At 41.9% G+C, this 16,991-nt stretch overlaps 1 protein-coding gene across 11 annotated transcripts in view; it reads right to left on the reverse strand.

Annotated features, from left to right (window-relative positions):
* herc1 (HECT and RLD domain containing E3 ubiquitin protein ligase family member 1) overlaps positions 1 to 16,991 on the reverse strand; it is a 262,328-nt gene that overhangs the window by 19,279 nt on the left and 226,058 nt on the right. For all 11 annotated transcript variants that reach the window (XM_073024866.1, XM_073024869.1, XM_073024868.1 and 8 more), the window contains 8 exons: positions 16,502 to 16,657; positions 6,995 to 7,117; positions 6,678 to 6,780; positions 4,247 to 4,416; positions 2,738 to 2,876; positions 1,118 to 1,287; positions 842 to 1,011; positions 533 to 698 (listed from right to left, as the gene is read on the reverse strand). In XM_073024866.1, coding sequence (XP_072880967.1) covers positions 533 to 698; positions 842 to 1,011; positions 1,118 to 1,287; positions 2,738 to 2,876; positions 4,247 to 4,416; positions 6,678 to 6,780; positions 6,995 to 7,117; positions 16,502 to 16,657 — 1,197 coding nt within the window. The remainder of the gene's footprint in view (positions 1 to 532; positions 699 to 841; positions 1,012 to 1,117; positions 1,288 to 2,737; positions 2,877 to 4,246; positions 4,417 to 6,677; positions 6,781 to 6,994; positions 7,118 to 16,501; positions 16,658 to 16,991) is intronic.

Below are 16,991 nucleotides of genomic sequence, written 5' to 3' on the forward strand. Positions count from 1 at the left end.
CCCACCAGCCCAAAGAGGCGGTGGCTCTTGAAGGCGGCATCCATCACTGAGGACCCTCACCACCCAGGAAGAGCCTCACAAATGCCCCTAATATATCTGCCTCTGCCACCACTCCTGGCAGTACATTCCACATACCTACCAGTCTCTGTGTAAAAAAATCTACCTAACATCCCCCCTATACTTTCCTCTGATCACCTTAAAGTTATGCCGTCTTGTATTAGCCATTTCCACCCTGGGAATAGTCTGATTATCTGCTCTATTTATGCCTCTCAAGTCAACATTTCATACATATTAATCAGAATAACATACAAGAAAATCAAGTTATGCAACTAACAATAATCTAAAACTCAATTACAACTGTTATTAATTAAAAATATAGTTAATCTTGAGGCAACATTAAAATTTTATGGTCCAAAAACTTGCTCAGAATCTGCTACTTTTTAAAACTTTGACTCGAATAGAAATGGGCATCCTTGCTTCATTTTAGGATACTCTGAAGAGCTATTATGCAAGTAGATGAAATAAATATTACCTGACATATTTCTGTGATGGTATCATCAAATACTCCACCAGCATCATCAGCACCCTCTCCCACCAGTTTCACCTTCCAAGCACGGGAAGGTAATCGCAGATCTGAAGCATTGAGCTTAACCACTTGTCTCGCAATCTGTACAAAGATAGGCTTACACTTCCGGCCTCTAGGAATAGAAGCAGAATTGCAAAGAAACATTAAGGTCACCTTTCGTCATTGTGAAGGAAAAAAACAAGAAAAACTGGAGCTATTCAAATTGTTCTGTAGATAAAAGGCAATGCACAGCGGAAAATGTTTAATAAAACAAACCTTGTAGATATCCTTTTCACAGTGATCTGGGGGCCATAATTTTTGCCTTGGACCATTGTCTTTCCTATAGAACGCACCATTGGAAGAGTATAGACTCTTGGTGCAAGTAAGGGCCTCAGATGACCTTGGACTATTCCCCATGTTCCAGCATTATAGTGTGATGTACTATTCTGTAATCACAATTATAAATATTAGTTCAAAAAATTTTAGTGTATATTTTTTAATGGAAGATTCATTATTACAGAGCTAGGCTGTCCCGTTTCCGGTACTGCTTACCTGATTGTTGGGGCTCAGATTAAGCAACCTCCATGATGAGTACATAAGGTCAGAGAAGTGGTAGAGCAACCGGAGCCTGGCCCTGATTGTTTCAATACTTATTTCCTTCAGTGAACTGAATTGCGGCGGAACAGAGTCAGGCAAACCTAACTGCAGAGGCACGGATACACCTACCGAAAGGAACAGCAGATTCTCACATCGGGTGCACAATCAAAAACATCTCAGCATTATACTAGTCCAATTTTTCATCCAAGTTTAGGTGAAGCTTCACCTTTTACTACAAAATTCAGGCAAATATAGAAATAAAACAAAATAAAATCACTATCCCATTGTGGGGCAACACGATCAGAAGCCAGCAAGAGTGATTTTTCTAAATAAAATGTTCACAGGATGTGGGTGATACCGGCAACCCTCCAATAATTACCGCTATCAAGGTGGTGCTGCTGCTGTGGTTTCTTCATTTAACAGACTTGTAGTAAACAGACTCTTCTGATACCAAGCAGCACTGGACTTTCTCTATGATATGTGTGGCCGAGGGCAGCAGCTATCACCCTTTTGAGAATACTTCAAGGTGCCGCAGGTCATCAGACTTGCTGGACACAATTCCAAAAGACTTAGAATTGAACAACTTCTGGGCAGCTGGTCCATCATGACCACTGCCCCATCACATCCACTGATAAAGAGAAAAAATTACTTTCCACAGGTCAACCAGGGAAAACACAGAAAAGGCCAATCATGGATTTTCCCCACACGGATTAATCAAACAATGGGTAATAGAAATGCAATAATTTTTCCTGACCTCCAATAAACCAAATTGTCTCACTTTTCACAGGCACCATAACCTCCTCGCATTACGGCCTGGTATGGGAACACCAATGCTTTTGAGTGGAAAATCCTACAAAAGGTAGTGGATTTTGACCAGTATATCACTGTAAAACCGTCCCAATCACTGAGCACATCTACATGAAACATAGCCGTAGAAAGGCAGCATCCATCATGAAAGGACCCTCACCACACAGGCCCTGCTCTTTTCTTGCTCAGGTAGAAGGTACAGGTGCCTCAGGACTCACACCACCAGGTTCAAGAACAGTTACTAACCCTCAACCATCAGGCTCTTCAACAAAACACTCATTCAAGAACTCATTTAAAGATTGTTATATTGATGGATGGTACATTGTTATTTCATACTTGTTATTTATTGCTATTTATTTATATCTGCATATGCACAGTTCCTGATGTTTACAGTTACTGTTCCATAGATTTGCTAAGTATGCCTGCAGAAAAAGAATTTCAGGGTTGTATGTGGTGACCTGCATGTACTCTGATAATAAATTTTACTTTGAACTCTCATCAACAGTTGTTAATTTACAAGAAACTCAATTTACCTACCTGTACAATAAATACTTCAACTATTCCAATCAACCTTATAACAGCGGTTTATTTAGAAGAGCCTTGATTTAAGGAGGGAAATTCTTGCTCTACGTATTTAGTTTACATTTATTAAAATGGTGAATATCTACTCAAATATTTGACAAAAATCCTTTTAAAGTAATTATTACTGACTGAATGTAGTAATGCAACTTCCACAGTAAACCTGAAGATAAGCTGTGGCCAGCTCACCTGGTGCTCTTGGTGGTACTGGAAGGGCTGTCCACGCCACACTGTGGCAACGTCCCGCTGAAATCTGCCGAATACTCTTTCCCTGGAGTGCCGTGACCAGAGTTGGTTCTCTTACATGATTGGTATGTCCCAGACCCAGCTACACAGAGGGAAAAGGAGTGGAGATTGTAAACTGGAGATGAGGCACAACCCTGAATACTTCTGTTGTTCGACCAAAACCAGGAGCATCTGTGCTTACACCCATCCTTGAGATAAAACAGCATTTACAGGAAGCATTTAAAACGATAAACAATTACACTGAGAAGAAAACGGTTTTTGATTGCAAGTGTACTGCTGATTGTAATTATTATACTGTAATTTATCCTCTACTGTGCCTATTGTCTTGTTTATTAATTATTGTACGGCCCTGCACTGTTTTGTGCACTTTATGTCGTCCTGAGCAGGTCTGTAGTCTACTGCAGTTTTTATGTTGTTTTTACGTAGTCTAGTATAATTTTGTGTTGTTTCACGTAGCACCAGGGTCCTGGAGAAACGTTGTTTCGTTTTTACTGTGTATTGTACCAGCAGTTTTATGGTCGAAATGACAAACTTGACTCGACTTGAAGTGATCCAATAGCTGCACAGGTCAAAGTCATTTGAGTTTTTAAGTCAGCATAACTTTTCTCTACATTTAGCTACCGTACATCTAAATTAATAATGTGAAGTAGTCAATTATCTAAATTAATTGTGAGTGTGTCAGACTTGCCTCCTGGTATGGAAGGTGCTACAGAATAAGAAGACAGGGATGACAGAGAGGACATAGTCTGGGATAACTATACTTCCAGGAAGTATTGCAGCAATTGTTCTGTCAGAAGAGAGCTAGAAATCCCAGGGTCTAATGCCCAGTAAGAATAATGAAGAGGGAAAAGCTGGAGTTTTTAAAGAGGATAATCATTAAAAAATATATATTCCCATTAACTATCTCGAACCCCTCTTCCAGATGGGAGTGGGGGCAGTCTGCAGTGCAGGGTCCTGGCTGCATCGGATATCATTGCTTGTCATTATGTAGCATACCTAGCTGGAAACAATAGAAACTTCATAGGAAAGTCCTAAACACCCAGCCACATACCCTGACATCAGTGTCCTTGCTAGGGGTGGAAAAAGTTTTGTTCTTACAGATTAATGTTGAATTAGTGTCATCTAGTTTTCTTCTCAGATTACACAGCAGAACCTTCTGATAGCGGACATCTCAGTAGTAATAGAAATCGCAACACCACCACTCAAACCATTGCCTGCTTTCTGTGTTTGCCACCTGCTTTAGTTACGATTTCATTACTTACAATTTGTTTTATTCCAATATTTTTATATTGACTAAGCATCAAAAATATTCAACAGAAATAGTTTGTACACAAACCTCCAGTTGCTCGAGGCAATAGTTAGAACTCATGCCCTCTAATTCTGAATTCACGTCTAGTCAAACACCTTACAATTTCATCATAGGTAAAAGTTCAGTTTGTTCAAATTTCTTACCTGCCCTTCTGAATTGCTGCCCCATCCATAAACATCTCCAGACGATGAAAGACACTGCGTGTGCTCAGCACCCACCACTATGTCCTCAATAAAAACTCCATTCAGAGCAGGTACGAGCTGAGGTCTATTATGGTTACGTGCACGACCCTCAGGCAAGCCTATTAGGCGGTCTGGTTGTATACAGAAAGATGTATTAGATTGTCAATATTTGATGAAATATCTCTTTTCATTTTCAAACCATAAATGAACAAATTTATCAAGGTGAAGACAGACCATTTATTCTTGGACCACCATGAGTACTAATTTACCAAGCTTTATTAGTGCAAAGCCTGCTCTCATCATAAAATATATTTAGGTCACGTTTACGACTGAGGCCTCTCCAGATTCCACGGACAGTTTGCCCGCCAGATGCAAGCCAGTACTTCCTGTGATCTATCCTTTTATGCGGATATGATCAAAAGTGAACAATGGAAGGATATCACAAACAAGAGAAAATCTGCAGTTGCTGGAAATCTAAGCAACACACACAAAATGCTGGAGGAACTCAGCAGGCCAGGCAGCATCTATGGAAAAGAGTAAACAGTTGACGTTTCGGGCTGAGACCCTTCTCTCCGGACCACAGGACAGATTTCTACTGTGTAATTGTGTAATTACTGCGTAATTCTCACAACGATTATCCGTCTTGTCAGATTTATGTTACAGATTAAATTAACACAGGAAAGGTGGTGGTCAAGTGAACTTGAACCTGTTCCCATGATTTTATTGATTAGTGGAAATCTCTAACTAACCTTCATTTACCACATTTGCAACAATCAGAACATTAATAGAAATTATTGGAAATATTTGGGGGCGGGGGAGAAGAAGGAGGAGTCTCACGTGGACTCAATTGCGTAAGCTCAACAGGTTTCCTTCTCAAGTGAAATCAGTCAACCAGGTGGATTTTTAAATCAATACACTGGTAGCTTCTTGATCAATACTAGTACACCATGCTATTTCTATAATTTCCTGATTATTTAGTTAACTAGATTTAGCTAATTTGCTGAAATGGAGTTTGAATTTCATGCTCTTGGAAAAATGGGTCTCTGGATTAATAACAGATGCATTAGATCTCTCATTAAAGTCAATGACATGAAACAATAACTAACTCTGTTTCTCTTTCCACAGATGTTGCCTAACCTACTGAGCATTTCCAGCATTTTCTGTTTTTATTTCAGAATGCGAGTAACTGCAGTGTGTCATCTTTCCTTCATCACCGGTTTGTTAAGCCCAAGCTTCGGTTCACGGAATCCAATAGTGCATCGAAGTGCAAAGGGACTTGGGAGCCCTTGTTCAGGATTCCTGAAAGGTTAACTTACAGTGGTAAGGAAGACAAATGCAATGTTAGCATTCCTTTTGAGAGGACTAGAATACAAAAGCAAGGATGTAACGCTGAGGTTTTATAAGGCATTGGTCAGACTACACTGGGAGTACTGTGATCAGTTTTGGACCCGTTATCAAAGAGAAGCTGTCCTGGCATTGGAGAGGGTCCAGAGAAGGCCCACGAAAATGAACCCAGGAACGAAAGGGTTAACATCAAAGTGTTTGATGCTCTGGGCCTGTACTCGCTGGAGGTCAGAAGAATGAGAGAGCATCCCATTGAAACCTATTGAAATTTGAAAGACCTCGATTGTATGGATGTGGAGAGGATGTTTCCTATAGTGGAAGAGTGAAAGAGCGCAGCTTCAGAATAGAGAAACATCCATTTAGAACAGAGGTAAGGAAAAATTTCTTTACCCAGAGGGTGGTAAATCTGTGGAAGTCATTGTCAAATGGCTATACAGGCCAAGTCAGAGGTTGATAGGTTCTTGATTAATTAGGGCATCAAAGATTGTGGGAGAAGGCAGGAGAATGGGGTAGAAGGGGGGTAATAAATCAACCATGATGGAATGGCGGAGCAGACTCAAAGGCCTGAATGGCCTAATTCTGCTCGGATGCCTTATGGTCCGATCAATCAGTTCGTATTGATTTATTTTCCCCCACATTTCTTTGTTCATTATATTTATAAGTTTCATTCATTATATTTATAATTAGTACCACAAGGCAGAGAATTCCAGAGATTCACAAAAAGAATTTGGTATGCATTTCAGTTTTTAATGTCCAGTGATATCTTGTATTTACATCATCTTGTTCATTACTATCCTACTAGTGAAAACATACCAATGTCTACCATGGCAAGCCCCCTTACCTTAGGATCTTATTTCTCTAACTCCATGGAATACAGACCCAAACTAATTCCTACTAAATGGCCTGATAGTTCTTTGCATTGCTTCCATTGTTCCTACACAAATCCATCAGTTATTGAAAAGTCATTGCATTTAATTGCAATGAATCGCAACATTCACTTTGTACATTCTAAATATAAATCCATAAAAATCCACGATGATTGTCTTACCTTGGCCAAAGGTGTACACATGGCCATCTTTTGTCAAGGCAACTGAAAACTGTGTGCCACAAGCAACCTTCTTGATTCCGACTCCACACAAAACATCTACTTTCTGCAAAAAGAAAATTAAAAAACCTTTACACTAAATAACAGTAACAAGAAAGCTGAATTATATTTTTAACTACTTAGAAACATTAAACTCCACAAACGTAGCCATAGAAGTTGACTGTTTAAACATCTTGCTTTATTTGATGCCATCATAGAGCACCAGGGAGGAAAAATATAAATTAATGTTATTATAATCACCAAAGTTTGGTAAGCCATACCTGAGGAGAGGACTTGGCTGTTGAGTTACCTAGACCAAGCTTTCCATAATCTCCATCACCAAAGGCCCAAACCATCATGCTATCAGCAGAGACAGCTAATGTGTGATTTAAGCCGCACGCAACCTAAAAGAAAATAGATCCAGTACTTTAAATGTAGTGGGAAACAATGTAAATGATAATGTGAACCGAATCATAAAAGTTTATAAGTCTAAATAAAGATTTTGCACATGCTGGAAAACTGACCCCAGAAAATACTGGAAATCCTCGTGGATTTGAGGGGCTAACAGAGTGATAGAGTCATACAGCGCAGAATGAAGCCCTCTGACTCACCACATCCACTGTTGCACCCATCTATACTAATCCTATTTACCCACGAGGTCCATTGATTTTTATATCTTGGTGATTGAATTGTTTCTCTGGGAGCTTCATAAACTTTTTGCGAACATTTGCTCTTCTACCTCCTTAGGCAGCACATTCCTGATTCTAACTAGTCCATGTGAAAACTTCCTTCTGTCCCCCTTACCCCCTCTCCCCTCATCTTAAACAATGCCCTTTTTTTCAAGCCTTATTATGGGAATACAATTCTTACTGTTTACATCCTGCAATTTTGTATACCTCTATCAGCTCACCGCTCAGCCTCCTCCACTCTAGAAAACACACGTGCAGCTGTACAATCTGTGTACCTGAAATGGTTCAATCTCCTCTGCACCTTCTCCAGTGCAACTACATGCTTCCTACGGTAATGACCAAAATTGCACACAACACTCCAAGTTTGGTCTAACCAAAGTTTTATAATGTTGTAATGTGTCATTTCAGCCCTTATATTCTATGTCATGGCTGATAAAGACAAGTGCTCCATATCCCTTCTTGAACACCATCTCTACCTGTTCTGCAGTTCAGGGTGTTCTGGATTTGTATTCCAATACCTCTCTGCTCATCATACTCCCCAAGGCCCTACCATTTTCTGTTTATCCTACTCTTGTTTGTTCTCCTAAATTGCATCACATCACACAATCAAGATTAAATACCATCTGCCATTCTTGGCCCAACTTTCCAACTGATTTATAGCATGCTGTAGCCTTAGACAGCCCTCCTTGCTGTTCACACTACTAGTTTTTATGTCATCTATTAATTTTATAATCATATTTATTGGAAATAATAACTCTCAATGGGAGTGAGTCACTGTTTGAGTGAGCCATTCTTTGAGTTAGCGACTGAGAGAGAGCGAGACAATGTTTTTGGGCACGAGTCATTTGAAAAAAAAGTCTCATTGGGAGTGAGTTTTATTTGAGCTAATACAAAGTTCAAGTTTAATTATCATTCCACCATAGACAAATGTAAGTTTCTCCAAGGCCAAGGTGCAAAACACATTACCAACAGCACACAGGACATATGGCTACGATTTCAAAAAAAAAAGGTCACAAAAAGAAAGACAAGTCCCTGAGTTGACCTGGTCCACCTTATTCATCTACCGAGTGAACACTGGAGTTAAGCATTGAGCAAATACTGGAGAGCAGCACTGAACCCAGTATAAAATCCAGTGGCACACTGACAGCTCCGGCATTATCTTTCACTGGCAAGTCCAAGGCTTGTGGTCCTTGTCCGTGCAACAACTGAGGCAACGCAGCTCCCCCGCATCAGTCTCGCCAGTGAACCAGGTTTGCAGTATTCTACATTATTAATGTCTGACAGGGCCTTGTGATCACATCACATCACAATCACTTGCAGCCTTTTTTCTTTAAACCACACACCGTCTCGGCACAACGGTACAGAACAAGTCCACCTCCATCACTACTGAATGAATTGCCGATAGGTTAGTCCTGCAGTATTTGATGTTCTTGGTATCCAGCAATGATTTTCGATCATAATAGAGACTTACAGTAGGAACAAATACACCTCCAATCGGACCCAGAGTGGTCGCTACATCTGAGCACACTGTCATCTTACCAAACACTAAAAAGAGAGGTGTAAGCAGAGCGGCTAATGTTGGGAGTGGGCCAGTATTAGAGCGGTCAGACTTCATGGAGAACAGGCAGAGGCTAAGGGTGCTGAATCATTTATATTGATTATGGAACTTGGGCTCGAGAAGTTGGTGCCAAGTGTATAACGAGCTCGGGGAGAAGAGGCTGAGTAAGTGACCTTGAGTTCAAAACTCAAGGGTTTAAGAGAGAAAGTACAGGGAAGAACAGGTAAGCTATTTTATCGACTGTAAATCTTTAGTCCTTAGTTCAGTGTAGACAGGATGGTTAGGATGGTAGAATGCTCCTCATGTCTCTCTGATGACTACAACTGCAGGAAGTACATCCAACTTCAGCTACTGAACTACGGTCAAGGAAGTGGAGCTGGAGCTGGATGTTACCAGGACCATCCCAGAGGCTGAAAACCTCATAGGTGAAAGTTTTATTGGTCACAGCCAGAATGCAGGCTTCAGATAGTAGATGGGTGACCACCAGAGAAATGAGGGGAGGAAGCAGTTAGTGCGGGATTCCCTGTGGTCATCCCCCTCAGCAACACGTATAGCCTTTGGATGCCGCTGAGTGGGGTAGGACCCATTCGGGCACAGCAGTAGCCAAGTCAGTGGTACTGTGGCCAGCTCTGAGGCTCAGCAGGAAAAGGTAAACTCAGGCACAGCAATAGCGATAGGAGACTCAAAAGTTAGGGGATGGACGAGAGTTTTTGTGGCCGCCAAAGAGATACCAGCATGGTGTGTTGCCTCGCAGGTGTCGGAGTTCAGGATGCCTCGGTGTGGCTACAAAATATTCTCAAGGGGGTAGCTAAGCAGTCAGAGGTTGTGGTGCACATTGGCAAAGGGGGGAGAGGACCTGCACAGAGATACAGGGAATTATGAAAGAGGCTGAAGAGCAGGATCTCCAAGGTAGTAATCTCTGGATTACTTCTGGTGCTAGTAGATTACTAGTGGATTATTTCCACAAGCCAGTAGGAGCAGGAATATGATGACAGCACAGATTAGTCGTGGCTGAGGAACTGGTGCAGGGGGTAGGGCAGGGCTTCAGGTTCTTGGATAATTAAAACCTTTTCTGGGGGGGGGGGGGTGACCTGTACAAGAGGGACAAGCTACACCTAAACTGGTAGGGAACTGATATCCTGGCTGGGAGGTTCACTAATGCTCCTCGGGAGGGTTTAAACTAGTTTGACTGGGGAATGGGAACCAGAACACCGGTTCAGAATGTGGAGGGATAGGGAGGTAGGTAAATGTCAAGGCCGGTAAAAACAAACAAGAGAAAAGGAGTAAGTATGATGGGATAGATAGTTTGAAGTGTATGTATTTTAATGCTAGGAATATTATGGGTAAAAGTGATGAATTTAGAGCATGGGTCAGTGCTTGGAACTATGATGTTGCGGCCATTAAAGAGACTTGGTTGAGAGAGGGACAGGAATGAGAGCTTAATGTCCCAGGGTTTTGATGCTTTAGAAAAGATAGAGAGGACGTAAAAGGTGATGGTGGGAGAAAAGAGTTGTACTACTAATCAGGACAATATCAGAGCTGCACTTAAGAGGAATCATAATAGAGGGTTTAAATAAAAACACAAAATGCTGGCAGAACTCAACAGGCCAGACAGCATCTATGGGAGGAGGTAGTGACGACGTTTCGGGCCGAAACCCTACAGCAGGAGAGGGCTTGTCCACTGAGTCTCTATGGGTAGAACTCAAAAATAGGAAAGGTGCAATCACACTGATGGATCCCCAATAGCCACTGGGACATTGAGGAACAGATACGCAGGTAGATTAAGGAAAAGAGTAATAGGATTGTTGTCATGGGTGACATCAATTTCCCTAATATAAACTGGGGACTTCTTAGTGCAAGTGGTTTACATGGAGCAGACTTTGTTAGGTGCATCCATGAGGGTTTTTTAAATCAATATGTAGATAGTCCAACGAGAGGAGGGGATGTACTGTATCTGGTGTTGGTAACAAGCCTGCCCAGGTGACTGACCTTTCAGTGGGCGAGCAGTTTCTTAGGTTTTAAGATAGCTATAGATAAGGATAAGATAGACCTCGCAGTAGAATATTAAACTGGGACGCGGTAAATTACAAGAGCATTGGGCAGGAACTAGGGAGAGTTAATTGGGAACAGCTGTTTATGGGCAAGTCTACATCCGACACGTGGAGGGTACCTAAAGACCAACTGCACAAGTAGACGACGAGTCAGAATTATGGACAAGACTGGCATGGTAAGAGAACCTTGGATGTTGAGGAAGATGATGAATTTAGTCAAGGAGAAAAAGAAAAAATATGTAAAGCTTAGGAGGCTAGAATCAAACTGAGCCCTTCTGGATTATGAGGAAGCTAGAAAAGTACTCAAGAAGGGAATTAGGAGAGCCAGGAGGGGCCATGCAAAGTCCTTGGCAAGTATAATTAAAGAGAAGCCCAAGGCGTTCTATACATATATCAGGAGCAAGAGGATAACTAGGGAGTGCACGGCACCACTCAGGGATAAAGGGGGGAACATTTGCTTGGTTGAAAGGATGTGGGTGAGGTCCTTAATGAGTACTTTACACCAGTATTTACCAAGCAGAAGGATATGCAGGATAGGGAGATCAGTGCTGAGTGTATTAATATGCTAGGGCATTTTGGAGTAAAGGAGGAGCTGGGTCTCTTAAAGAGCATTAATGTGGATAAGTCGTTATGACCTGATGGGACATACCCCAGGGTTTTTTGAGAAAGGCAAGTGAAGAGATTGCTGGGGCCTTGACCAGTATCTTTGCGTCCTCTCTAGCCACAGGCGAGGTCCTGGAGTGCTGTCAAGCAGGTAATGATGTTCCATTATTCAAGAAGAAAATGAGGGATAATCCTGGAAACTACAGACTGATGAGTTTCACATCAGTAGTAGGGAAATTACTGGAGAGAATTCTTAGGGATAGGATTTTTGAGCATTTGGAAAATCAGAGCCTAATTAGGGAGAGCCAGTATGGCTTTGTTTAGGAGAAGTCATGTTTTACTAACTTGAGTGAGTTTTTGATAAGCTGGGGAGTGTAACTGATGAAAGCAGAGCTCTGGTTATTGTCTACATGGATTTTAGTAAGGTGTCTGATACAGTTCTTCATGGGAGACTCATCCATAAGATTAAAATGCATGGGATCAACGGTGAGCTGGCTGTTTGGATTCAGAACTGGCTTGTGCATAGAAAAGAGAGGGTAGTGGTTGAAGGAAATTATTCCACCTGGAGGTCTGTGATTAGAGGTGTTCTGCAGGGATCTATAATGGGACCTCTGCTGTCTGTGTTGTATATAAATGACCTAAATGAAAATGTAGAGGTGTGGGTTAGTAAGTTTGCAGATGAAACAAAGATTGGTGGTGTTATGGATGGCACAGATTAATGGCAAAGATACAGAGAGAAAAAAATCAATTGCAGATATGGGCAGAAAAATGGCAGATGGAGTTTAATGCAGCCAAATATGAAGTGTTGCACCTTGCTAGGTCAAATGGAAAGAGACAGTACTGTTAATGAGCAGAGGGATTATGGGGTCCAAGTTCTAAGAGGCTACACAGGTTGAAAGGGTGGTAGTTAAGAAGGCCTATAGCATGCTTGCCTTTATTTGAGGCACTGAGTTTCAAAGTCAGGAAATTATGTTACAGCTTTATCAAACTCTAGTCAGGCCACATCTTGAGTATTACATAAAGTTCTGGTTGGTCGCCCCATTTTAGGAAGGATGTTGAGTCTTTGGAGAGGGTACAGGAGAGGTTTCCCAGGATGTGGCCTGGTTTAGAGGGCATGTGCTATCATGAAAAGTTGGACAAACTTGGGCTGTTTTGTTTGGAACAGTGGAGGCTAAGGGGTGATGTGATACAAGTCTATAAGATAATGGGAGATATGTTATAGAGTAGACAGACAGTAATTTTTCCCCAGGGTTTAGGGGGGGGGGGGGGAGGTTGTGTGTGTGTGTGTGTGTGTGTGTGTGTGTGTGTGTGTGTGTGTGTGTGTGTGTGTGTGTGTGGTGGTAATTTCAAAGGAGATGTGAGAGGCAACTTTTTTTTAAACTACAAAGAAAGTGGTGGGTGCCTGGAATGCACTGCCTGTGCTGGTGGTAGAAGTAGATAATAAGAGACATTTACAAAGGCAAATGAATGTGAGGAAAACAGACACATATGGATGTTGTGTAGGCAGAAGAGATTAGTTTAGTTAGCCATTTGGTTACTAGTTTGATTGTTTCGTCGCAGCATTGTGGGCTGAAAGGCCTGTTCCTGTACTACACTACTCTATGTCTTCTGTATTCACATCTAAGTCGTTAATATTTATCACAAAGGTCCACTACCAACCAGAGGTAACAGACATCCAGAGAAACAACTCTCCACCACCACACCCTGTCTCCTATTACTAAATTAATTTTACTACCTTGCCCCAGATACCAGGCAATTTTTAAAACAGCCTACCATGTGGGACCTTGACAAATGCCCTACTGAATTCCTGCAGACGACATCTAAAACATTGACCTCATCAATATGCTTGGTTATCTCTTCCAAAAATTCTATCAAACTGCTGAGACAGGATTTCCCATGAACAAAGTCTTTTTACTAATTCCCAGTCAAAAATCACTAATTCTTGTCTTTACAAGTTTAGATAACACTGTCCCTCAGCATCTTTTTATTTTGCAAGTTTCTTTACTACTGACCTAGGACTCATTGGCCTGTAATTACCTGACTTGTCCTTGCTTCCCTTCTTGACAAAAGGAATAATGTCTCCCTCCAGCCATCTGGCACCACATCTTTGGCTTACAAAGAATTGAAATCTTTGAGAAGCCTCAGCAATCTTCCACCAAACCCCCTTGCCTTCCACAGTATTCTCTGATACATCTCATCAGTCTCTGGGATTTTCCCCCCTTCGTGCACTCAAAAAATGCCTATCACTTTTGAACTCAAGTTTGAAGTCTTCATTTATGACCTTACTTACATCCCCTGGCTCCACACAGACTGTTCCTCAGGTTTATCTTTTTGCTCCTGATAAAATAACTGAGGATTTTTCTCAATTTTATCTGTCAATGATGATTTAATGGTCCATTTTTTTAACCTTGTTTTATTTTTCAATGCTCTCCAATTCAATATTTCTCAAGGGAATCTTCTATTTCAGTTGTCCATTCTCCTGTTATATGCTTCTCCCCCCCCCATCCTATCCCCTTTATCAAACCTCAATGACTTTTGTCATCACCAGATTCCTAATCTTATCATCCTTATCTTTCACACAGGAACACATTGGCCCTAAATTTGCTCTAGCTCCTGTTTTAAAGACTGGACCTTGCTTTACATGCAAGCAGCTGTTTTTAGATTACTTTTGCCAAGGCCTGTCTTATACTTTGTCTACTCGTCTTTTCTATCTCTTCTGTTTGGAGTACCCCAGCAAAATGATGGCCCCTTTCTTATTTCTAAATTCTACTCATTTGGCCTCATCTTTCCAAAACATCCCTCCTGAGCAATGCCTTGATGTTCTTTATGTCCTCTAGCCTTTTAACGCACCCTCATCAGCTTGAGACTTCTGTACACTTGGGCACTGAGCTACCAGTTCTCCCCTTCTTTCAGCCATGTTTCTGTGACCGCAACAAAATTGTTTCCATGGGTTGATCCACACTCCAAATCAGCCTCCTTGTATTGAAGTTAATGCAGTTTATCCTATCAGTCCTCCTATGTGCTTCAACATTCCTCTTATGCTCTGCCTACTGGACTCACTTGAAGTTTATACTCTGTGTTTGATTTCCTTTCTACCACTGTACACTACTGCTCTGCATCCCAACTCCTGCCAAACCCATCACAATATGAGCAAACTTCCCTACAAGGACACTCTTCCCCGTGTAGTTCAGGTGCAGGACATTCTGCTTGCACAGATCCCACCTGCTGTATTAGTAATCCTCAAAGAGTATCTAAAGCCGTTTCTGCAGCACCAATTCTTCCACCATGCTCACATCAGATCTATCCACCCATTTCAATGCTTATTAGCATGTGCCTCAGGAAGTAATCCAGCCATTACAAACTTGGGGTTCTTACTCATTAACCTTCTACCCAATTCTCTATATTGCAGGAGTTCATCTCCTTTTCTACAGATGTTAGTACCAACATGCAACATGACCTCTGGCTGATCCCACTCCCCTTCAGGATTCCCTGAAACCACCAGACACCAAGAAGGCAACATACTATCTGGGAATCTTGCTTGACCAGAGAAACACCTGTCTTCTCTGCTCACAATTGAATCTCCTAACACTATAGCTCCCCTAGTTTTTTATCCCACCTAATATCCAGCAGAGACAGCCATTGAGTCATAGACAACCCTCACTGTTTTTTACTGAGAAGCCAATCTAACCAGCTCCCCCCCACTTCCCTGCTGAACAGCAGACCTGCTTGAGAGGACGGGGTAACTTTCATAACTGCCTACATCTCCTACTCTTCCCAATGGTCACCAATCACCCTTTTGCCTTTGGTTCCACAGTGGGTCCATTCACAGCTCCATCGGTGTTATGCACTCAGTCAGGAGCTGTAGCTGAACACATGTAGCCATGAAGGATGCTGGAAGCCTTTCTGGTTTCTACAGCAGGACCACTCCACTGAGCCGAGTTCTCATGCCATGCGCTTGGTGATCAATGAACTTCCACCAGAACTAGATCTTTCAGTTTCTCCCTCTGCAATGCTGAGTGTTTCTAAATGTGTTTCTAATACATTTTGTTTTCATTAGTTTGTTATTGGTCCCTTAAGGTTGTTACAGCTGGGGGAGGTAGTGGGGATAAGAAGCTCCCACCACCTAGAAAATGCTTCCAATGGTGTGCCTCTGACACAACCAATCACTTTGTGCAAATGGGGCTCATTAAATGGTTGGCAGCTCATCTAGAAGGAAAAGTCTGATCTCAAACCTCCACTGCCTTGCAGTTATACCCACTCATGGGGAAGGCTTCGGGAACAAACCCCCAAGGAAAAATCAGGAGCTTAAGTCCCTAAAGCAGTCCTGTGTTGAGCTCAACCCTGACTAGTAACTCCTGAAACACCACTGGTGCCAAACCGTATCGGTCTCTACCGTTCCTTTGGATTCATCAGCTGCGTAGAGGGAGGGAGCCCGCTACATGGGCAACAACTTGCTCTCCTTATCATAGACAGCTGGGACACAACATCCATGGTCAACCCCAACCAACGGAGGCCCTCATAGTTCCAGGACTCAACTACGGGATCCTTTGATTTACAACTATGATCTGAACCTGGGTGCACAGAGTAGAATTTCAAGGTATTCTAGGGTGCAGTTGTGAGCAAATTAAAAAAAACACAAAGCTCATGGCTTTATTAACAGAGAACACCAGCAAAAAACTTTTATACAACACCCATTCACCCTCAGTTGGAGTACAGGGGTCAGCTCTGTATATCATATTTAAAGTTTTAAGTATGGGAGGGATTTATTAAAGCTGTTATTAAAGAGGGACTTTAAATGGAGACTGGGGTTGGGCAGAAGCAGCTGTAACGAGATTTTAAAAATGATGAAACATTTTGATGTGGTAAATGAGAAATGTAATACGATACCTGTCCAACCTGATAACCCTCCAGAGCTGCTACTCTCTCCGGCAACTTTTTGTTGGATGTGTTACCTAGTCCCAAGCGACCATAGTCGCCATTTCCAAAGGTGAACAACTTGCCATCTGCTGTAACTACTGCTGAATGCTTGAAGCCACATGACATCTATTTGAGACAGAAGCACATGATATTGAAATAGCACAATATTTATATTAAAAATAACACAAGATGACCAGACTCATTAAAAAACACTGGCCACAGGTTGACTAGGAGAGAAAGGGGGAGGTGTTAAGGAGGAGCTGTAGAGGAAGAGGTTTGGAGGTTTATGATAAATTTGCTTGAGGGATTTATGGGGGATACTTCCAAATTGCTACAACACTAATGTACTTTTACACTGAAGATGCCCCCACAAAGAGTGCTAGGTGGAAGTGGCTGAAGGTTCAGGGTACAGAGGAGGATGTTTTGTCTACAGAAGATGGCTGAGTTCCCTCATCTGAAG

Source organism: Hemitrygon akajei, chromosome 21, assembly GCF_048418815.1.
Source record: "Hemitrygon akajei chromosome 21, sHemAka1.3, whole genome shotgun sequence".
Lineage (NCBI taxonomy): Eukaryota > Metazoa > Chordata > Chondrichthyes > Myliobatiformes > Dasyatidae > Hemitrygon > Hemitrygon akajei.